A 24,795-nucleotide genomic window follows, 5' to 3' on the forward strand; every position below is an offset into this window, starting at 1 on the left:
GGGTGCTGACGAGTTGATGGGTGCAGCACACCAACATGGCACAAGTATACATATGTAACAAACCTGCACGTTATGCACATGTACCCTAGAACTTAAAGTATAATAAAAAAAAATAAAATTAAATTAAAAAAAAAAAGACTACACACACGATAGACTACAGTATAAACGTAACTTTTTTATGCACTGGGAAACCAAAAAATCTGTATGACTTGCTTTATTGCGATATTCACTATATTGCAAGGGTCTGGAACCAAACAGTTATCTCAGAGTTATGCCTGTACAGTTTAAATGTAAAATATTATCATCATTACTTCCCACCCATTGATTCAAACATAGAAGCAAATAAACTCTCACCTAACAAGGATTTCTCCTACATAGAAGCAGTGCAGGAATCTTATACAACGATTTCCTGGTTCTTCCCTCATTTGGGTTAGGAATATAAAGTTACAAAGGAAAGCAGAGATTTACATTTCAAAAGATATCTCTGCTATACAAAAAAAAAAAAAAAAAAACCCTTCAATTGTTTAATACTTCCCTAGAGTGATCACAGCGTATTTTGTTTGATATAAATGTGACTCCTCATAAACATAACATATAAGACTGGGTGTGGTAGCTCATGCTTGAAACCCCAGCTCATTGGGAGGCTGAGGTGAGCAGACTGCTTGAGCCCAGGAGTTTGATATCAGCCTGGGCAACATGGAGAAACCCTGTCTCTATAAAAATATAAAAATCAGCCAGGGATGGTCGCCCACACCTGTAGTACCAGCTACTCAGGAGGCTGAGGTAGGAGGACTGCTTGAGCTCTTGGAGGTCAAGGCTCCAGTGAGCCGTGATTGCACCACTACACTTTAGCCTAGGCGACACCGTGAGATCCTGTCCCAAAACGACTATATAAAGTACACCTGGGTCCTTTCTCCTCTTTTCATAATTGTTTCTTATGTCTAATTAAATGCTTTAATAGGAAACTCACATGACATCTTTTGTATAACAGTGGCAACATATTTTGCTGACACTATAACCACTGACCAAAATCCCCTTCTCCCATAAATATTATTGTCTTCAGTCTCTGCTGATCTGACAGGAGGCGGAGCTCAGGTGGTAAAGCTCCCTTGCTTGCCACTCACCTCCTGCTGTGCAGCCCAGCTCCTAACAAGCCATGGATCGGTACCTGTCTATGGCCCAGGGGTTGGGGACCCCTGCCCTGAATGACTGCTCCAGCTTCTCCTTTAGAAAGGCTGCTCACTCATTTCACTTTCTCTTCACAACTATCCATGTCTAGGATTTTACCATGTCACACTTCAACTACAACAACTGCCCATCAGGTCAACTATCTTCAGAACTCGCACCTGCAATCCATCTTAGTCACCACTGCCAAATTAGCCTTCTCAAAATATCAGCTTCATTATGCCATTCTTTTGCTCAAAAATAATTCTGAAGATTCCAACACAGAAGTCACATTTCATCAGTCTGGCATTCAGTACACCTGGACTGCCTGCTGCTAGTCCTTAACATATAACTCAGCCAACCTTATATTTTCTCTGTTCATCTCTATTTGAAGCATCCATGTTCACCCACCAACTGGAAAGCTTTTTCTCCTCTCCACCCAACCAAAACCTCAACCACTCTTTAGTTCTCCCACCGCACCCAGCTCCAAATTTCTTCAGTCCTTACTCATCAGCATGATGTACAGGAGAAAAGACTGACTCCAGAAAGCAAGACAGAACCCAGGTATCAATGCTAGTCTGGCATTTAATTACTAGTTTGTGTGACCTTGAGCAAGCCAATTACCTCTGTAAGCACAGAGTTGCTTTAAAAAAATTGGGCTAAGAAATTATCCACAGAGTTGCAATGATCAAATGAGATATTACATATTACTGTCATTGATTAAATGCTTTTGTGTACTGTTTTCATGCAGAGTTCTAAGTGCTTTCCATGTATCATCTCACTTAACCCTCATAACAATTCTACAGTAAATACCATTCCCTACTATTGTACAGATGAAAAAAATTAAGCACAAGGAGATGAAAGTATTGATCTAGCAGTGGCTCAATATATATGTGCTAAGTTCCTTCCTAGGTCACTTACTGTGGACAGCTTTCATTTCCAACACTAAACAACAGATTCATTCCTGCACATGTCTTCTCTCTCTACAGAAAATATTTCTGTAACACATTATCTATCTTACACTTTCTTTGTTATTGTATCATATGGCACTCAACCTGAGGAAGGGTACTTTGTTTATTCCCCTCTATTTATATGAACAAATATTACAGGATCTGACATACATTAAGCACTAAAACCAAGCAAGACGAACTGACTTCACCTAAGGAATCAGAATAGTAAAGGCTAGGCCTGTGGCAGACTGTTGATTGATCACCAAAATAAAGTTACTTTTCTTCCATAACACACAATTAAATTATGTTTTCCCACCTCCCTTGCATTTAGATGCAGCCATGTGACTGAATTCCTGCCAATGGAAAATAAATTTGATTTATGCCAATTCCAGCTGACTGTTAAAAACTTCCAAGTATACCCCTCCAAGCTTCAACCCCCAACACCCCTACTATCTACTAACCAGGAGGGCAACTCCCAAAGTGACTTTGAAAGCCATAGGTCGAAGATGACACAGCCTGTGTCACACAGTAACTGCCCTGCCCCCACAGTGACCAAACACACCTGCCTTGGACTATTATGTGGGTAAGACATGAATTTGCACTGTGTTTCAGCAAATACACATTTTGGGACTCTATCTACAGCTAAGAGATTACTCTAGTGAATACAAAATAATGGTACTATTAAATGTATGAATACGTATTTGTTGAATAAATGGTGAGCTTATACCAAATCTCCAGATAGTACTTACTGGCATAGTGGGGTACATTGGGAGCTGTATGAAAAAGCTTGTGGATTCCATGCCCACAATAGCTTCGAACAACTGAAAACCCATTTGCTTGGGCATGCTTCTGGATAATGTTTCCCAGTTCCCTGTACCGAACACCAGGCTTCACTGAAAGGAAAAGAGAAAATTTATGATACACTAATAATAACTAACATGTACTAAGCAATTACTATCAACCGGGTGCAGTGGCTCATGCCTATAATCCCAGCACTTTGAGAGGTCAAAGCAGGAAGATCGCCTGAGCTCAGGAGTTCAAGACCAGCCTGGGCTACATGGCAAAGCCCTCTCTCTGCAAAAAATACAAAAATTAGCCCCGCATAGTGGTGCATGCCTATAGTCCCAGTTACACTTGGGAGGCTGTGGTAGGAGGATCACTGGAACCCAGGAGGTCGAGGATGCAGTGTTCCTGCCACTGTACTCTGGCCTGGGCAAAAGAGACAGACCTTGTCTCAAAATAGAAAAAAAAAAAAAAAAAAAAAAAAAGTTAATTACTATCTTTGTGCTAGGAAGCTTTTGAAACACTTTTATGCATCCATGCCTCAACTTACAGATGAAGCACAGAGAGGCCAAACAGCCAGTAATTGGTAGAATTCTAATTCAAACCAAGGGCATTTGTATTTGTAGTTCCTCCTTTCATGCCAAAAACGTTAGACTCATAACAGTACTAAAGGGTTGGAAGTAGGTACCTTTTGCTTTCTTTAACAATAGAGAACAATAGAGAAGAAAATAACTTCTTTTCGCATCCCTCCCTAAGGCCAAGTGTTCCATTCTATTTATGTGAGCAGAAGAGATAAGAAAATGCACTAGGAGTAAAAGGAATGTTCAAAAAGTAACGAATTGTCCTGAGTTTCAGCCTGGACAACTTCTGAAAGACTTGCTTCCCCTGGGTTTCTTTATCCCCATAAAAACATTCTCAAACTTTCCACGGCTGCCTCTACAGACAATTCTAGAGGTACAGTATAGGAAAGATACTTCTCACTATATACACTTTCTGCTCTGTTTAGCTTTTATGACTTTTACTGGTGTTTCAATAAAACACAAAACAAAACAAGTGGTTCTCATCACTATTAAGGTTCTCCCTCACACTAAGACTTAGGAGCTGGGCACTGTCAGACTCCTAGAGAACCTCAAGATGGCTCTGGGGATCCTTAACTCTCTACACTCTCCTACTCAGCTATCTGATTCCCAGACTGAGGTTCAGATATAATGTATCTTTCCCATCCATTTCAGGGTAAATAGCTCAAAGAATCACTTCAATTAACATTTTTACTTGCTCTTAACTGTACCTTCCAGCTTGATTTTGGGGGGAGAAGGAAGGAGGTTTCTGGTTTCGAAAAATCATGCTGACTTTCATAATGATTTTCTTTCATTCCTATCCAGGACTTCCTATCAGCCTGGGGTGGGAGGGGGAACAAAATTGTAATCCATGTTGCACAGAGTGACAGGGGAAGTCTTCCCTGATTTTCAAACTGCTCCAACTGTGGCCCCAAAGAGTAGTATCTAGAGATATTAATATTTCTGGTTGTCAAACACAGGGTGTGGTATAACTGGCATTTACTGGGTAGAGACCAGGAATGCTTGTGAAGCATCTTACATGTACAGAACAGGCCTCTACAACAAAAAATTATCAGGCCCAAAAGCCACTAAGTGCATGGACGAAGAAACCCTACTTAAGAAGCCTAATTTCAATAGCTTTTCAAACCCTCTACCTGGGGGAATGAGAGAGGTGCAAAATGAGGGGCAAAAAGGGGGGCAAAAATGACTTATACAAAGGAATTCATAGCACTGTCCAAAAAAGATCAAGCCACTTTCGTTCTTTCCTGGCTACTGTTATGAAAACTACTGGCACCTTCCAGTCATACGTCATATAAAACAGCATTCTAACTATCTCGTTTTCTTCTTTTTCCTTTTTTTTTTTGTTTCTTCAGTTGATTCACAGAGAAGCAAAAGAACAGAAACATTGACTATATTATCTGGCAGAAACTCTAAAATTATTTCAAACTTAAGCTTTCACAAATTACAAACTAAACATTAAATTTCTTCAATTCTACCTCCTGTATTAACATTTTAAAATAACCAACAATGAATAATAAGTTTTCAAAATTTCACCTGATACACAAAATGTCATATTCCATCATTTCCATTCCTCCAACTTGAGTAAAATTTCATCTCCCATACCCATTAAAGAAGGCACTAAAACAATAAAATACTGGATCAATGTTATTAGAGATAACTGTATATTTGTCTAAGAACTCTGTCCTGTTCACTATTCCGTTGATGACATCAAGATTTGGGGAGACTGGGGAGGGTTGCAGATAGTACACTGGATAATAAAGTTGAAATGGTAAGGATTTAACTTGAAGGCTGTTTGCCCATTTATTAACAACTCCAACAAGATGCTGTTAATAGCTTTCCTTTCCTTCTTTTTTTTTTTTTCTTTTTTTGAAATGGAGTCTCGCTCTGTTGCCCAAGCTGGAATGCAGTGGTACGATCCACTTTCCAGGTCCAGCAACTCTCCTGCCTTAGCCTCCCGAGTAGTTGGGATTACAGGCGCCTGCCACCACATCTGGCTAATTTTTCCATTTTTATTAGAGACAGGGTTTCACCATGTTGGCCAGGCTGGTCTCGACCTCCTAACCTCAGGAGATCCACCAACCTCAGCCTCCCAAGGTGCTGGGATTACAGGAGTGAGTCACCATGCCCAGCCCCTTTCCTTCTCTTATCCCCATAAGATATTGATTAAACAAAAAAGCCTCGATAAGTTGTTTATTACGTACAAAGACAGCCTGAGAAAAATCCTCCAGAAATACACCCCTACCCATTACTACAATAGCAAGAAATCTGGAAATCACCAAAATCCAACAGAATAGTTACACAAATTGTAATACTATAAAATATAATACATAGCCATTAAAAGAATGAGATAAATATATATCTGTAAGTACATATGCTAACTTGAAAAGATCTCTATGACAGTTGAAAAAACAGCCCAGTTACACATTAAAATATTATGATTCCATTTAACCTAATTTAACACATACACATACGTGTGTGCATTAATGCACAGGAGAGAGAAAAAAACTGAATGGTAACAGGGGATATCTCTAGAGAGAAGAGAGACAGAAGAAAAGAGGGGAGGCAAGTATAAAGGACGATCACACATATTTTCACTCATAATCTTCAGTTTTAATTTTTTATAAGGAGAACATAATATTTACGTAGTGGAAAGAATTTGAAAAATAGAATAAAAGTTGCACTAAAAAACCATCTGCACACTCCTCTTCATTTATCAGGCAAAGAAAAGGAAGATAAATCACAGAAGAAACAAAGGATGCTAACCAATCATCTGGTCTATCACCACCAAGGGATTCCCAAATCATCCTTTCACCCATTACTGCTAACACCCAAAGCTAACTCAGGTAGAACAGGGGCAAAACTACAAGGAAGGCACAGAATTGCAGTGCCCAGTCATTCCTAGCCCATCAGCGCACAGGACTGCCAATAAGTGCTCAACACTGAGGCTGACCTGCATCGATGGCTTGCATCAGGCACTCATATGTAGTCTGAACAAGTTTCCGTGCTCCATCATCCACATCTCCAACAAAAAATGTCTCATTCAGGTCCCCATGATAACCATTGCGATAAAGAGTGATGTCCACTGCAAGAGAATGTGCAAATATAAAGACCACACTTATTTTCATTTCAAAATTCAAGTGCTTTTCCAACATGACAGCATCTAGCAACTTAATGAAAAAGATAACTTCTGCATTCTCAAATTAGACACCAATAGATAGATAGTTATTGCCGAACAGAAGCTCCCTGAGTGTAATGTAACTGAACTCACTGTGAAGAGCAGGAATATGGCCATGGTAACATAAGCCAGATAGTGGGTTTTTATACTCTTACAGAAATTGTATCACTTGTGGCAAAAGAAAAATGTATGTGGCACACAATCATGCAAGATAAATTACCAGAGTTAGTAACATTAAATTGAAGACTTTGCTACACTGCTACAAACCACCATTTTCATTTATCTTTTACAAGTTCCTTACTCCTGCTAGGGAATAATAGAAAAATTTACACTGCTCTACACCTGTTTTTTAAAAACTCATTTGCTTTTCACTTATTTGTGAATATTCATTCTCCTCTTTGTCCCCATGTTTAAGAATACAGATTACTATTTTACCATTACACTATATACTATTATACCATTATGATGTATCTAGAGAGCACACTGAGTATTTTTAAACCATGTATTTCAATCAACCTATAACATCACAATATAGATATTTTGGTTCTAGCACAACACATATACTCCTGAAAAACCTCACACATTCTGCATGTAATAAAATAACAGGGTTTATATGAAAAACAGGGTTGGCCTCAAAACCTATAGAACTTTATGAACAGATACCCTAACTAAAGCAGTAGCAATTCTAATAAAAATAGTGTCATAGTTAAATTTTGGCTATCATTCACAGCTAGCATCACAGTCAGTCAATTATCTGCAGCCTCTAACACTTGGGCTCATGCTTCCTCATTTGATAGGTAGTTCCTTTAAGATATCCTATTAACAAAGAGTTTAATTTCATCAATATTAAAATACCATCTAGGCCAGGCACAGTAACTCACGCCTGTAATCCCAAGACTCTGGGAGGCCAAGGCGGGCAGACTGCTTGAGTCCAGGAGTTTGAGACCAGCCTGGACAACATGCCAAAACCCTACTTCTACAAAAAGTACAAAAAATGAGTTGAGCATGGTAGCAATGAGCCTGTAGTCTTGTCTACTTCTGAGGTGGGAGGATCACCTGAGCGAGGGAAGTCGAGGCAGCAGTGAGCCATGATGGCGCCACTGCACTCGAGCCTGGGTGACAGACCCTGTCTCCAAAAAATAAAATGATACACAAAACAAAAACAAATACCATCTAGGAAAGCCTTCATTAATGTCTTCTGGTCAGGTGCGGTGGCTCACGCCTGTAATCCCACACTTTGGGAGGCCAAGACGGGCGGATCACGAGGTCAGGAGATCGAGACCATCCTGGCTTACACAGTGAAACCCTGTCTCTACTAAAAATACAAAAAATGAGCCGGGCGTGGTGGCGGGCGCCTGTAGTCCCAGCTACTAGGGAGGGTGAGGCAGGAGAATGGCGAAAACCCGGGAGGCAGAGCTTGCAGTGAGCCGAGATCACGCCACTGCACTCCAGCCTGGGTGACAGAGCGAGACTCCGTCTCAAAAAAAAAGAAAAGGAATAATGTCTTTTAAGCTACTTCCTCTACTCTCTATACTTGTAGCTTCCCAAGGTAGCTTAACATAGGGGTCTTTAAAGCTACTTCCGGCCAGGCACGGTGGCTCAAGCCTGTAATCCCAGCACTTTGGGAGGCCAAGACGGGAGGATCACAAGGTCAGGAGATCGAGACCATCCTGGCGAACACAGTGAAACCCCGTCTCTACTAAAATACAAAAAACTAGCCGGGGAGGTGGCAGGCACCTATAGTCCCAGCTACTTGGGAGGCTGAGGCAGGAGAATGGCGGGAACCCGGGAGGCGGAGCTTGCAGTGAGCTGAGATCCGGCCACTGCACTCCAGCCTGGGCGACAGAGCAACACCCCCCCCAAAAAAAAAAAAAAAAAAGCTACTTCCACTCAAGTAAGGCGCTTCTGCAAGATTTTCAGCTTTCCTTTAGGTCTTCATATATTATGAAGGGTTTTCCTGTATCTAAAACAAAGCCTGCCCTGGTCTCTTCAAAACCATTAATGAACTTCTGGGGTAAAAAAACTAGACTCCACATTTCACTGACATCTTTGACCTAATCAATCACATATGAGGTAAGCATTAAAGAAATACACACTGCACCAAACATATCACACCAGAAGTATATTAAAAGCAAAATGCACAAAACCACGAGAAAGTTTTCCATAGATTTAAGAGTTAGTGATACTGAATTTTAAAAGGAAAAGAGTCTGAATTTTAAAAAGGAAAACGAGTAAGTACAGGAACCAAGTCAAGAAAACACAAGTCACTGTCAGATTCCCCCAAGCTTTGTTGCTTCTTTGCCCATGGTGATGAAAGTAACATATTTTTCTTACCATTAACAATGTCACCTTCTTGCAAGGGCCGTCTGTCTGGTATTCCATGGCAAATGACTTCATTCACTGATGTACAACAAGACTTTGGGAAATTGTAATAATTCAAGGGAGAAGGGTAGCAATTTCTTGCAATACATGCCTAGAATACAGAAAAAATAATTTGGAATATATAAAGAAAAATCTGTATGAAATTACAGATTTAAAAATTTGAAAAATGTGAAAAAAGCTGGACACGTGTCATTATAAAGAACTTAATATTTTATTTTAGTAATAGTAGTGGATATTATCTTAAACAATATACAACAGGGTTTGTGCCAGTCAGGTACACATATACAAACCAGTTTACTGGTAACTGCACAAAGGAAAACTAAAATGACATACAGGTTAAGTATTCCTAATCTAAAAATCTGAAATCCTCCAAAATATGAAACTTTTTGAACACCAACAGGACACTCAAAGGAATGCCCATTGGAGAATTCAGAATTTCAAATTTTGAAATTACAGATGCTTAACCAGTTATGTATACTATAAATATTCCAAAATCCAAAAAAATTCAAAATCCAAAACACTTCTGGTCCAAAGCATTTCAGATAAGGGATACTCAACTTCTATTACAAATATATATATAAATATTACCACGTATGAAGATTTTACTTTAGAATTAACTAGTCCTTGTGAAAATATATCATAGTAAAATATAATATTTTAAGTAAATTTTAACAAGCATTTTTGATGTAATTATAATTCTTACGTTGAAACAAGCCTGTATCACTATGCCCCAAAAATGACTACTACTAGCATAATTAAGAAATGGTAAAGTACTTCCAGACATTTTAATAATCACATCCAGTGGAACAACAAAAGAACTCTTACAGAAAAACATGGTCTGCTCTCCATAACGAGTCTTACTTTACTGTATGCTTTTACACAGTAGTAATCACAGCATACATAATTTCTGTTTCCATCCTGCTCTAGTCTTCAGGCTAATATTTTTTAATGGTTGCACAATACACCATTTATTTCATTCTTACTGGAAATTTAAATTAATATGAAGTTTCCTCAATTACAGAAAAAAAAAAATCTTACAACCAATAACTACATTTGTGGCTTTTCCCTCATTTAGGAATATACTTCTCTGCTTCTCATAGCATTACAAATAATAGTTTAGAGCATATAGAATTAGACTTTCTAGATTGAAAATGCCAATTCCATCACTTAAAAGTCATGTAACTTTTAATAATTTAATGAACCTCTCTCCTCCTCAGTTTCCTTACCTATAAAATGGAGATTACAATAGTACCTACCCTCAAGGGGTTGTTGGTAAGACGAACGTTAACGTAAAAGAAGCACCTGAGCACCTGGCCCACAGAACATACTCAAAATGCTATTATTGCATATGATATATCTTATACTAATATATGAAACAACACCCAAAAGTCAGGATTAATAAGATTCTGAATAAAAAATCTATAAACGTTTTCATAGCTCAAGATACATGGTCAAATCCTTCCAAAAGGGTTCTTCCAATTTACAATACCATCACCAAGCAGAAGAGAGGACCAGTTTCATCACTCCACACAAGCAACGGATAGAAACATCTTTAAAAATACAAATTTACTAGGCCTTTATAATTTGCATTTGTTTACTAGAACATGTTTGATCTGCTTTCCACATATTAACTACTTATCACTCATTTCTTTTTAATTCATATAATGTGTACACTCATCTACTAAAGTCTTAAGGTCTCTCTCTGATAGACAGGCAATCTTTATTTATTTATTTTTAATCCCTATACTTACTACAAATATTTATCTGGACTGTTCATTGCCTTGACACTATAGATATAAAAGGAAACATTTAACTAATCTACCATCAGAAGTTATATTCTTTTTTTTATTTCAGAATATTAGATGTCTGTAGTGGCAGGATTTATTTAAAGCAGATAAAATCAATCATTTTATAAAAGCTCAACTGAAATGCTTATTATGAATATCTTGTTTCAGAAACAAGGTATTTTTCAAGCCTACCTCAGACCTTAATATTATAGATTCTTAAAGATGGGAATAATGACTGTTGAATGTTTTCCATATTTGAAACAAAGCAAAAATTTGCTTTCAAATGAACTTACCTATGTTACCTTAGACACTCAGAACTTGTCTACTTAATGTTTAAGTTCAAAGCATCGAGTAATGTAACAAAATTTCTCAAAGTAAAAAAGTGAAGTTCTTACTAAGTGTACAGCGTGATCTATTTCTTCAGTAGTTACACCTGGTTTAATCATGCCAGCAGCAATATCTAAAACTTCTCTAGCAAGCTGTAAAAAAGGAACAAAATACATTAAAAAAAAAGACACAGAAATAAAATCTATACCCCTTCTACTGGTTGTGGTAAGATAGTAAAAAATTAATCTCCCCTTGGAATATTATAATTTTATAGAAAATATATAAATATATAATATGTAAATACATAAAAACAGACAAATTTTATATAAAAATTGGGCTAACGAGCAAGCAGCAGTAAGCTTGGCTGATTTCTATGTGAAAATATATATCCTAAGTAATCTAAACAATCATCAACTGATAGAGGTAGTCTTCTCTCATTTCTATAATGGGGAAAAATAGAGGAAAAGAAAAAGGAACAGATGGGCCTGGGCAACATAGTGAAATCCTGTCTCTTAAAAAAAAAAAAAGTAGTCAGGTGTAGTGGGCACATGCCTGTGATCCCAGTTACTCAGGAGGCTGAGGTGGAAGGACAGCTTGAGCCCAGGAGTTTGGGGTTACAGTAAGCTATGAGCTATGATCTATATAATCTATGATTATGCCACTGTACTCTATCTAGCCTGAGTGACAGCAAGACCGTCTCAAAAAAAAAAAAAAAAAAAGATAAATGAATTCCTCAAAGAATCACAGCAAGTCATAGGAATAGAAAGTTCTCCAGAATATCAAACAAAATTAGAATCAAATCACTTTAAAGCACTGAATAGAAACCTTAAGAATCTTATCTAAATAAATAATATCAATGTATTATATTTTTCTTCAGAATAAATATGTGATTTCACCTGATAAGTACCAACCACTACTATCACTCATCATAGGTATTTCACAAAAAGGCCAATAGCGTAACCCTGAGCCTTAAACTTTGTCCTATGTTATGATGACTTGTGAAAATAAAATGACAAGATGTTTTTAAATATCATAAAAAATTTGTTTCTTTTAAAAAAGAATACAGAAAATAAATGAAAAGGATTGTCATCTATAGACTATCCATCAGATTAATTCCGAAACAGGCTTTTAAGAAGAAAACAACTGTTGACTAAAATTATATACTAACAATAGTTTAATGAAAAGCGTGGCTAAACCAGCCACAGAGGCTCATGCCTGTAATCCCAGCACTGTGGGAGGCCAAGGCAGGCAGATCACCTGAGGTCAAGAGTTAGAGAACAGCCTGGCCAACATGGTGAAACCCCATCTCTACTAAAAATACAAAAAAAGGTCAGGCATGGTGGCTCACGCCTGTAATTCCAGCATTTTGGGAGGCCGTGGCAGGCGTATCACGAGGTCAGGAGTTTGAGACCAGCCTGGGCAACATGGTGAAACCCGATCTCTACTAAAATTACAAAAATCAGCCAGGTGTGGTGGCGGGCACCTGTAATTCCAGCTACTCGGGAGGCTGAGGCAGGAAAATCGCTTGAAACCGGAAGGTGGAGGTTGCAGTCAGCAGAGATCGCGCCACAGCACTCCAGTCTGGGCGAAAGAGCAAAACTCAGTCTCAAAAAAAAGTTAAAAAAAAAAAAAACCAGCATGTGTTAGTCAGTCTAACAATATAACATTTGCTATCTTTATAAATCAGCAAACCACTGACTTCATGTCTAAGTACTGCTTAAAACATTTCCTACCCCATGGCAAAAAAATAACTCTTACCCTACATACAAGTCGCATCCCTTCTATATCTTCAGATGAGAGTAATTTAATCTGAGAAGTACCTTTAAGAGCCTGTTCGGATTCTGACATTCCTGGAATGAAAAACCGGTAAGTAAAACCAAAATGAATGCAAAAATGTAATATTTATTTGCATAATTATATACCTGTGGCATAAAATAGTAGTCTGTTTCATACAACAGTAATTCATAATTTCAGATGGTCTAGGTTAGATTTTTTAAAAAAAACATTTTCAACATCAAAGGGAAACGTGCTAAACCAATTAAAGAAAAAATTATAAAGGATAAATTTTCAGACCTATTAGAAATCAGCCAATACTTATGGAGTACTTATTATATGCCAGGCAGTGTGATAATCAAACTCAGTAAATGATACACATTTCAAAAGTACCACAGAATTTACAAATAGCTTTCATAATCATTTCATGAAGCAACTATACATCAACAACTGATGAATTAATTACACTATTTTCTGAAATAGGAACCAAAGTAAGCGTTTTTCAAATTCCAGTTTGTGACCTTTTATTGGGCTACACTTAACATTTTTTAAAAGTAAATAAATGGGATACAAAATATTAGAACATCATTAACAAAGTATTATACTTGTATTATAAGGAGTAGGAATAAGTGCTGCCATTAAATCTTTGTTAATTTATATACACATACAAAGATGATGCTGTAAGAGTCATTTCCAACTTCAAAAGTTTTAAAATATTGCCCTAAAATCTTCACAAATAAAATTTGTTAGCTTAAAGTTTTACATACATGAAAAGTAATAAAGTCAGCGTAGCAATTAACTCAAAATCTAACAAAAATAGTATCATCAACTAATCTTATTTACAAGTACTAATGGAAAAATTCCAAATAAAATATTAACAAACAGAATTCAAAAAAAACACAATACATCAGGATGCAAGTGAGATTCGTACCAGAAGCCAGGGATAGTTCAATACTGGCAAATCTATTAATCCAATTCATCATTCATAAATTAAGAAAGTAAAAGTAAATAATAATCTAGAAGGAAAGTTAATTCTGATAACATGGCCAGCTACCACCTTGACATGATAAATATAAATCTCAAACTGAGAACCAACATCACAGAATGCCCGCTATCGGCACTATTATTTAACACCTGGCAATACTAGCAAATGAAATTAACAAGAGAAAGAAATAAGACATATAAAACTAGAAAGGAAAGGACAAAATTCTTATCAATTTCAGGTATGATTAAATATCTCTAGAACAGAAGAATCACCTGGTAAATGACCAGAAATAAGAATTCAGCAAGTAGGCATATTGTACAATAAATTTATCAAAATCAATAACTTTCCCACATACAAATAATGAGCTAAAAAATACAGAAGCTACTATGTACAAAACAACTAAAAGATAAAGTACCCAGGAATAAATTTAACAATAAAATCCCTACATAAAGAAAATCTGAGAACACCACTGAAAGACATAAAAGGAGTCAAGTAAAATTTTTAAAACATACCCTGTTCCTGGACAGGAAGACTCAATATTGTACAGATGTCAATTCTTCCAAAATTAATCTATAAATTTAATACTATCCCAACAAAAAAAAGTCAACAGGATAATTTTGAGAACCAGACAAGCTGATTCTAAATTTCACATGGAAAAACAAACATGCAAGAATAGTCAGGAAAATTCTGAAAAAGAGGAAAGGTAGGGGCAACAAGGCCTACCAAATTTTAAACATTATATAGCTAGGATAATTAAGAGTTTGGCAGTGGTACACGATTAGACAAATGGGTTAGTGAAACAGAATAGAATCAAGAAACAGACCCAAAGACATGTGAGAACATAACACAACGATATAGGTTGCACTTCAAATCAGTAAGGGAAGGCTGATTTTTTAAATAATTGGTTTTAAATAATAACCAGGTATTCTTCCGAGAAAAAAAATTAAGTTGCATCCCTATTTAACTCCTTATACCAAGTAAGTTTCAGATCTATAAATGATTTTTATCATACATAAAAAAGACTGAAACCATAAAAATGCTGGAAGAAAACATAGGAATATATTTTTTATAACTTCTGCACCGAAAGGTCTTTCTAGGTCATAAAGCCATACACACTGTAAAATAAAACACTGATAAATTTTACTATGTTAGGATACTCAAAGTCTGTAATAAATGTTATGACAAAACATAAACGGTCAATTGGAAAAAAAGTTTTAAAAACATACATCAAAAGGTTATTTTGTTAATATACCAAGAACATTTATAAATCAATATGGAAAAAACTAGTACTCTAACAGAGAAAAAAGCTTAAGGATATGAATAAACATTACAAAAGGGAAGAAAATATAAATGACTTTAATATATGAAAAGATGCTCAACCTTACTCATAATTTTAAAATGCAGATTAAAATAATAGCAAAATAACATTTTTCATCTTTCAGATTAGCAAAGATCATAAAGCTTTATAACACTATGCTGGGGAAAAATATAGCAGAAAAGAGACATCCATGTATTTTAATGGAAGTAACAACTGGAAAAAATCTCTGAAATTTGTAATATCTCTCAAAATCAAAAATGTATATATCCTTTGATCCCACTATTTTAGATTATCAACCTATAGAAATACTCTTGACACATGGACAAAGATATAAATGTAAGAGTAGTTACTGCCGTCAAATTGCAAAAAAATTGCAGTCAAATTGCAATAAGCAAAAACCTTGAAATGATCTAAACATTCATTAGTAGGAGCCTCGCTCACAAAATATGATACATCCACATAACCGAATACTTCATTCACTAAAAAGGACGTGGCTTTATATGACACATTTGTAAGACATATTAAGCGAATACAGCAAAGTGAAAAGGTATATATAGTTTTTTCCATTTGTGTATAGATGGCAGGGATGGGGTCCTAATGTGCTTACACATACAGAATAGTTCTGAAAAGTTCTGTATATAAAGGGGAATAGCAGTTACCTCTAAGGACTAGAACTTACTTTCACTGCATAACATTTGTTAGAATTTACCTTGTCTATGCTTGTTTTCTTAAATACAAGCTAATACTACATTTAAGATTAAATAGAAAATAGTGAAATTATACATCCTCAACAGTATGCTATCATTTAGACTATCTTTCCCTTAAATTTTTCTGAAATAGTAGGGTTTAACTAAAATTTTAAAATGATAATCATAAGAATGTATGTAATACAGTTCCCCACTTCTTAGAGAACAAAGCAAAGATAGCTTAACTTGCTAGATAAAACCACACAAAATTGCTGAGAGTTGATCCTCTCTGACATGCAAAATCAGTAATTTTACAAAGTCTAAATTAATTATGTGTACAGGCCCTAAGGTCAGAGACTGTTCCAGTGACCTGCGTTGCAAACTACCTATCTTCGCTGGGTGTCTCAGTATCATTATCTATAAAAATGGAGAAGACAACAGAACCTACCTCAGCAGTGTTGAAAGTGTTAAATGTAGTAACACGTGCAAAGAACTTAGCACAGTGCCTGACACACAGTTAAGCAAAAATAAACATCAGTTATTATTAGAGAACCATCATCATATCATTCTCATCACTACTATCACTATCACCACCATTACTACTTCTGTTAATGTTACAGTCCAAAGTCTTTAGTTACGCATTCACTCAGGTCTCTACCATCCGCTTTTACCTAAATAGATATTGTTTAATTTAGATAGGAGGGAATATTAAAATTAAAACTTTTTTAGTAAGTCTAGAAGTTGTCATAACAACATAAAATACAGTATTATTTTAAATATAGTCTTCAACAGCTACACAGTGCTTTCAGAGGTAGGTAGATTTCTAATGGGGGGGCAAGAATCTTTAATTATCTTTAATGTTCTAATGCTGCTTGAAAACACATTTATTTGAAGTCCAGCACTGAAAAATTTCTACAAGAAAAGCATTCCTTCCCTTTGCAGTAGTCATCAACATAGCAGAGCTTACCTAAGGGATGATCAGCATAATCTGGTCTTTGAATATAACTTGGCACTGGCCTTGTTGGCATCTAAAAACATCAAAGAAGTTAGTTAAAACTGATTTACCAACAAAAAATAAATAAAACTGGGGAGAAAAAAAGTCCATTCAAAAGTTTTAAAAGTTTTAAATGGCACCTTAAATATTATAACAGATATATATTTCATTAAGATTACGCTTTACTTTTCCTAGTGGTAATGTCACCCCTTTCGCAGGGCATTTTAGAAAGGGGGAAAGTGGTCAAGGCCATTAAGGATTTTAAATTAGACAGAGACTAATAACAAGACACCCATGTAATTCCAAAGAAATTGGCAAGCTGACAACAATAAAATCATGTCTCCAAGTAAATATATACCAACATGTTTCTAGTCATTATCTCTGGGAGGCAGAATTAAGGAGATTTTGTTATGCTTTTCCTATTTTTCCAAATTTTAAAGATTGAAGATGTATTCCTTTTATAAAAAGAAAATCATCAGTAAAGAGAATTTAAATATTTAAGGGTGACAAATAGATTTCAACTTGAATGAATTCTTACATTAAAACTCCGACTCTTATCCGCCAATAATAGAGGAAGCGAAAAGAGTGGCAGAAAAGCCGTATCTAAATTAAGGGAGAAATATATCATAATAAAATAATTTTAGAAAAGTGTAATACAGTCAGTCCTCCATACCTCCTGGTTCCGCACCTGTTGATGCACTATCCGTGATACGGAAGGCTGACTTTAAGGGACTTGAGCATCAGTGGATTTTGGAAACTGTGTGGGGAGTGAGGATGCCCTAGAACCAATCATCCATGGATATCAAGGGACGACTATACACACTACCATCATGCCAGCAACAAAATATCTATTCCACCTTAGCCCATGCTTCTTTTTAAAAGTTTTACCTATTTCATCTAATTTTTTTTCCACTTCTTCCATGATTGCCAAACTAACAGCTCCCAAACGATATACCATAAGAGCTCTAGAGCTAAAATGCAAGTTTCTTTGTAAACTCAATCCTGATTATATGATTCACTATAGTATCATTTTTGGAAAATTCAAAATTGGAATGTTAAGATTTTATTATCTTATTTACTCACCAGTGGATAATGTGGTCTGAGTTTACCAGTATATCGATAACCTGCCCATGGGTCAGTATTAATATCACCTTCCACAGTCCAGGAAGACACTTCTCGCTTTGCCTTTTCATCCTCTGGGAGATGGAAGAATAGTTGTGAGAGGAAAGAAGAGAAGGAGGGAAAGGAATGTTTCAGTTGTCAAGCTAGTGAGCAGCAGCATACTTTGAATATCTCTTGTTTAAAACCAAGACAACAAGCCCAGGCACAAAAATCCACCAAACTACTACCCTAACCTAAATCACCAAAGCAACTGCTTTACTGCTATATTCAAAAACCCGTATAACTCCTTTTCGAAGATCTAAGGTCTTAGAAGAAAAAAACTCCATGTAAACATATACTACGTTTTTACATAATATCGAACAGGAACAGCTCATACACAGCTTTTCTAAATGCATTCTTGCCACATCAATTTATAGAAAGCCCATTTTAAAATATGAAACATAAGCCCTAATAAAACCTACCCAAGTGAGATCAGATGTTACAAATGAATTATGCTCTTACTAAAAGAACAGATCCTAAGTAATCCCAAAGCAACTTTAAAATAAAAAATAATTATTTCTCACAAAGCTGATCAATGGCTTTCAAGTCAATATTTCAATTCACTTTGAAAACTTTATGATCATCATTTGCCTCTTTTCAGAAATGGGGTAAAGGAAAGAGGCAGGAAAAAGGCAAAGACAAGAGAGGGAACAATCTGTTGAAAGTTCAGCAGAAAAATTAAGAATCACATCCATACACACAATAGTGTCAGTTATTAATCTACGTGTGCTAACTGAAATATACGCAAGAATTCTACTCACACAGAAGACACTCTTTGGTGCCTGTGAAGTCAACACACTGGCTGCACCTCTTATCCACATAGTAAAATAAAACTACAAACCTAAGACTTTAAATAGCGGGAATACAAATCCCTCGTGGACCAAGTATTGGCCTAAACACCTCCCAGTGCACTCAGACCTTTTCCTGATTATTGTCATTCTACCATAGGTTTTAAAAGTCAAACGTCAAACTGATTTTAGAAGTATCTGAAAGAAATAAAAATAAAACTCTCCTCTTAAAAAATCTATTTAAAATACAAAATGAAGGAAACTAGATGTAATCATAAAATGTTAAAGTTAGAGAAGATCTTAAAGACAATCTAGTGTTGTTTCTTTATTGTATATATGAGGAAACAGAGACTGTGTGGTTCACATAGCTGTGACAAGAATGCCAGCCCCAGTCCAGTACTCTTTAAGAGCATGTGGCTAACTGTGGAAAGGCCCTTAAGGTACAATTGACAAGAATGCAAAAATACAGAAAATCCATTCATATTACTTTGGAAGAGAATATATTTATACTATTACATATAAAGGAATAGAAAGATACCATGCTACTGAATTTTAAAATATCTTTCTCCCCTCTGGAATTCTAGAAAGTCACTGTGTATGTTAATATCAATAGGAAAACTTTCTCATCACAGGACAAAAACAAACTTCATCCATTGCTACTTGGGTCAAACATGACAGAAAACAGTTCGAAATGGGGGCCAACTGAGCCTGCTTCAGCTATGAAGTGCATCAAGTGATTTTGTCTGAAACATGAACCTCAAAAATAATTTTCTCCCAAAACCCAGGAGAGAATAGCAATCAAGACGCAGGCTTTTTGCACTAGCATACTCCTGGGGAGGGAACAGGGAGAAGGTGAGGGTGTAAAAATCTTTTAAAGCCTCCTGTTGATCTGGATTTTACCCTTCCACAGTCTATATTCAAAAGAGAATTTAGGTCCAGGAGCAGCAGCTCAGGCCTGTAATCCCAACACTTTGGGAGTTCAAGGTGGGTGGACTGCTGGAGCTCAGAAATTCAAGACCAGCTTGGACAACATGGAAAAACCCGTCTCCACAAAATATATGAAACTTAGCTGGGCATGGTGGCACACGCCTGTAGTCCCAACTACTCAGAAGGCTGAGGTGAGGTAGAAGGATTGCTCGAGCCCAGGAGGTTAAGGCTGCAGTAAGCTGTGATTGCACCACTGCACTCCAGCCTGGGCAACAGAGGAACATTGTCTCAAAAAAAAAAGTAAAGCAAACAAATAGTATAACCCAAAACTACCACGACAACTAAAGTTGAATATCGCAAGTTCTTCTCTCATCTCTAGGTATAATTTACTTAACAGAAATTCATGCTTGAAAAGAAAATTCATTTACATTTTAGGATCAATTTGATCTCAGCCTTAGGTGCTAACCACATAATAGACCATTAATAAATCTGAATTGAGCTGATGATGGTAGCACAACTGTATAATAACTAATCTTTTTGAAAAGACTGTACAACAGGACAGTATAAATAAACATTTGTAAGCTGTCTTTCAAACATTACAATGCAACAGTCCCACGTAAAATGCAGGTAGTGTCATATGTATGTGATACATGCAAGGTCTGGCCCAAAGTTCATCACAGTCAGGCTTTGTTCTTTAAAATGTTGTATGCAGGCTGCTTCCTCTGGTCAGCTGACACAAAATAACTACACATGTCTAAGCTTTGCATGGGACAGGATTTTCTAATCAAAATTCTGACTCAAGTCTTCCAGATATGATAATTAGTTTTTGAGTATTTACTACGCATGGTACACATGCTAAACACTTCTCGTGGATTTGCTTATTTAATCCTCACACAAACCTGTGATTCCAGCATCTTGTAGGTGAGACTTAGAGTAACCCATGGTCGCAAAATTTGGTGGAGCCAGTTTAAGACATTACATAACACCTTCTCTCTGTAATCCAAAAATCAGGCCCACTAGTGTGAATGGGTAGGGGAGTGGAAGAAAAAGTATCACTTTGAGTTATTTTATTAATTGCGGTTTTTTTTTTGTTTTGTTCTGTTTTTTCTTTTTTATTTTTTGTATTCAGACGGGGTCTCGCTCTGTCACCCAGGCTGGAGTGCAGTTGTGTGATCTCGGCTCACTGCAAGCTCCGCCTCCCTGGTTCAGGCCATTCTCCTGCCTCAGCCTTCCGAGTAGCTGGGACTACAGGCGCCTGCCACCACGCCCGGGTTGCATTTTTAGTAGAGACGGGGTTTCACCGTGTTAGCCAGGATGATCTCATCTGCTGACCTCGTGATCCGCCCGCCTCGGCCTCCCAAAGTGTAGGATTACAAGTGTAAGCCACCGTGCCTGGCCCAAATGAGGTTTTTATACCTTAATTTTGGCTATTCAAGATACTTGTCAAATTCTTCCACCTTCACTTCAGGAAAATGAGAAACAAACAAACTGAATATGCCAGTGATACATTAAAAAGTATACAGTAATACAGTCTTGAGATGTGAAATGCTACAACTTCTACAGATCATACTAAAAGTAAATGGTGCTTAAGGTACACTGTGACAGAAGATCAATATAAAAAACATGCACCCAAGAATCAGCATTATGTGCTTTTAATTAAGGACTTTACCATCTGAATGGTCTTCTTTACTATGACAAGGAAAAAAAAAAAAATCTACCTGAGTCATTTAACTCGCTTGAAAATTTCCTAACGCCTGCATTAAAAAATTAAGCTTCTATGACTAAGCAAACTCCAGATCCAGATGTTTCAGTGGTGAATTCTATCAAACATTTAAAGAAGAAATAATACCAATTCTACATAATCTCTTCCAGAAAATAGAAGTGGGAAATATATCCCATTTTATTTCATGAGTCCAGAATTGCTCCAATACCAAAACCAAATATATTAAAAGCAAATTATAGATCAATATATCCCATATGAATATTAATCAGAGATCAGTAGACACTACACTTAAAAAAAAAAAAACCTAACTACATCATCTTCATGACAAGAAATGCTTGCTATGTGTTATCTCACTATCGTTTCTTGGACTGAAGTGCTAACTTTAAAGATGCATTGGTTCCTTTCTAGCGCAACATTGTGTTTCCCCAATGCTTTTCTCGATACTCTTCTTGTCTCTGGAGATCACCCTTCCCCACACCATTCCCTCCTCTAGGACTGTCATTCAACATTTACTGTAGTCAACTTATTAGGGTATGAAAGATACAGAGCTGGCCACCTGAGGATGATCTCTATCCACCATAGCCAAAGAGATTAAATACAGCAGGCTCACCCACCGAAAAAAGTTATCCCAAAAGATCCAAGAGAGCAACAGCTACAAGACGGCACCATACTAAACACTAGAGGTATAAGTAAAATGTAAATAGCCTACATCCAGTGTTGTAATAATTACCTTCTTTTTATATAGGGAACACCTGCTGTTTATTCCCTTGTAGTGTAAATCAAAAGGAAATAGCCCTGCCCTTAAATATCCAGTATTGAAGAAATAGGCACACATCAATGAGTTAGCAAATCTGAGAGGCCCATTTTAGGCTTTTTTACTAACATACTGTTTAACCTCAACCCTTTATTACTTACCAATGCTTTAACTTCCTGGATACAAAATGCTAATAACTGGCTCAAAGAGTTCTGCAAAATACCTAACACATTAGAAATACAGGATGTATGTAATGCATGAATGAATAAAGTTAAGTGAGATTACTCAAATCCATCTCTAAACTTTGACAGAGGTAACAAATCAACAAGTCCTATCTTTTATGTGTTGATAAACTTACAGAGTCACATCATTTTTCCTCATCTCTAACCACATTTCTCCCACAACAACCTAGCATGTCCATTAAATGTAGACGTTGCTTTATACAACCACAGAAAATTTATCTTTTTAAAATCTGTATTTCCCTGTTCCTTCAAATGGTGGTTTGGCTGACCTCAATTAGATTTGTTTTGGTAAAAACAAACTACATTCAAACTTCATTAAATCAGCTAACTCCAAAAAAAAAAAAAAAATACACAAGTAGATGAATATAAGACACCAAGATTACATATGTAGAAACAGAAACCTTATACCAAGAACCATGTAAATAAATAGCCATGTTATTTCCCACTTCAAATTAAATCAAGCTTTGATCCATCAGGATGGCAATGCTATACAGAACAGAAAGCCCTTGTCAACTTTCAGGCAACTGTGACAGGTTTTCTTAGACCAGCCACACTAATGACGTGAATTTACAAGATAAATTAGCTGGAGCAAAAAAGGCTACGTGAATTTCAGCTACATCACTGTGGCTGACAGTAATAGCTAAGAAGCTGCTTAAAAAAAAAAAAAAAAAAAAAAGAAGCTGCTAATAGTTTTACTTTGTGGTGTCACACACAAAACTTCAAAAAAGAAAATTAAACATTAGACTGCAGGTAGTAACATTAAAACACCAAAAAACAAAGTAATATAGTTTTGAGTAGAAAAAGCAATACAAATTGAAACTAAAAGAAACCAAAAGGGATCTGGTTAAATGAAGCCAAATCACTCACATAAGCCCTGACTACTATATGCAAACACTTTCAGCAACACAAGAAGGTGTCAAAAGATTAGAGTATCATCAGGTATGGCTCAAGTAAGATCCATCTATACTAACAACTATCTCATATTTTCATGTTAAATATGTAAAACAAGATTAAGATATTATTCAGACATATTTTATTTGCATTACATATCACAAAGAATTTAAAATATGTCATAATTCTAGTATTCAGGATTATACTTTGAGAACTTTCAAATATACACCTTCAGAACTGAAAGAATTCTTGTTTTCTGGCACAAATGCCACTTCTAAGACAAATGGTATAAAAATTTGTGATTGTACTTACTTGCTTTCTTATGTAGTAACTTGTGAGTAGCCCAACTTCCTTTAAAACATTCCTAAAAGAAGAAAAAAGGAAATTAGTGTCAGGCCTTCCTTAATGAGAAACATTTTAAGGAATATTGTATATAAGCAAGAGTTACTATAAACTATTTGCAAAAATCAAGACCTGTAACTTTGCAAATTAAATATTTGGAAAAAATTAAGAAATGACACCTGTTCAATATTCACTTCAAAAAGCAACCTAAACTTTACTTCAAATAAGCAAGGAACATTAAGCTAAATGTTATATAGTAGTCATAGTTATATTTCGATTTTATGTCAACAAATTATTCTGAAGTATTTCAAAAGAATCATTAGACAACCAATCATACACTGAAAAAAATTGGAAGAAAATTTTTGCAGATTCTTTTATTTACAGTAGTTAGGTTGCAAATCAGTCATACACACACACTAAAATCACCCATGTGAGTAGTTACTATGTGACACAGCCCTGAGGCCATAAGCTGTGTGAGGGAAGGGATGGTATCAAAGTTTACCACTATTGCCCAGAGCCAAGCAGAGTGCCTGGCTCTGCTAGGGTTTCAGTAAATGCTTGACTGAATGATCAGAATTAATAACTAGAAAGACTTTTCATTTAGGAAAAAATGTTCATGTAACATATTTCAGACACTAGTAAGAAGTGACAAACTAGGAAAATGAATTCAAGTAATTAATTGAATTCAAGTAAGGAACTCAAGTAATAAAGGAAAAGAATAATTCGACCAGACATAGACTTTATGTTTTGACGTTGATGGCTTCTCCTTCAAAGAGTTCAAAGTTACGCAAATAAATTATTAAAAATGCTAAGAAAATTCATAAAGTCCTACAAATGTTTTATCTTTGTAGACATAAAACTAGTAAGACATGGACAAGAAGAAAGCTAAGAAAAAAAAAAAAAAAAAAAAAAAAACACGGGAAAAAAAAATCCCCAGGACTATGTAGTTAATCAAATCATATTACACTAAAGCTGCCTTCTGTAAAGGCTTGCCCAAGGGACTCTGAAAGATCAGTTTCCCCATCCTTGACTAGAATCTTCACTACTTTCTCTTTATTCTTCCTA

At 36.1% G+C, this 24,795-nt stretch overlaps 1 protein-coding gene across 1 annotated transcript in view; it reads right to left on the bottom strand.

The window, feature by feature from the left end:
* Positions 1-24,795, bottom strand: part of METAP1 (methionyl aminopeptidase 1) — a 77,866-nt gene that overhangs the window by 16,317 nt on the left and 36,754 nt on the right. Inside the window, exons 2-9 of the mRNA XM_017875487.1 lie at positions 23,701-23,752; positions 17,986-18,098; positions 16,876-16,936; positions 12,905-12,996; positions 11,215-11,298; positions 8,985-9,123; positions 6,426-6,557; positions 2,864-3,007 (exon numbers count right to left, since the gene is read on the bottom strand). Coding sequence (XP_017730976.1) covers positions 2,864-3,007; positions 6,426-6,557; positions 8,985-9,123; positions 11,215-11,298; positions 12,905-12,996; positions 16,876-16,936; positions 17,986-18,098; positions 23,701-23,752 — 817 coding nt within the window. The remainder of the gene's footprint in view (positions 1-2,863; positions 3,008-6,425; positions 6,558-8,984; positions 9,124-11,214; positions 11,299-12,904; positions 12,997-16,875; positions 16,937-17,985; positions 18,099-23,700; positions 23,753-24,795) is intronic.

Source organism: Rhinopithecus bieti, unplaced genomic scaffold, assembly GCF_001698545.2.
Source record: "Rhinopithecus bieti isolate Rb0 unplaced genomic scaffold, ASM169854v2 scaffold_6708, whole genome shotgun sequence".
Classification (NCBI taxonomy): Eukaryota; Metazoa; Chordata; class Mammalia; order Primates; family Cercopithecidae; genus Rhinopithecus; species Rhinopithecus bieti.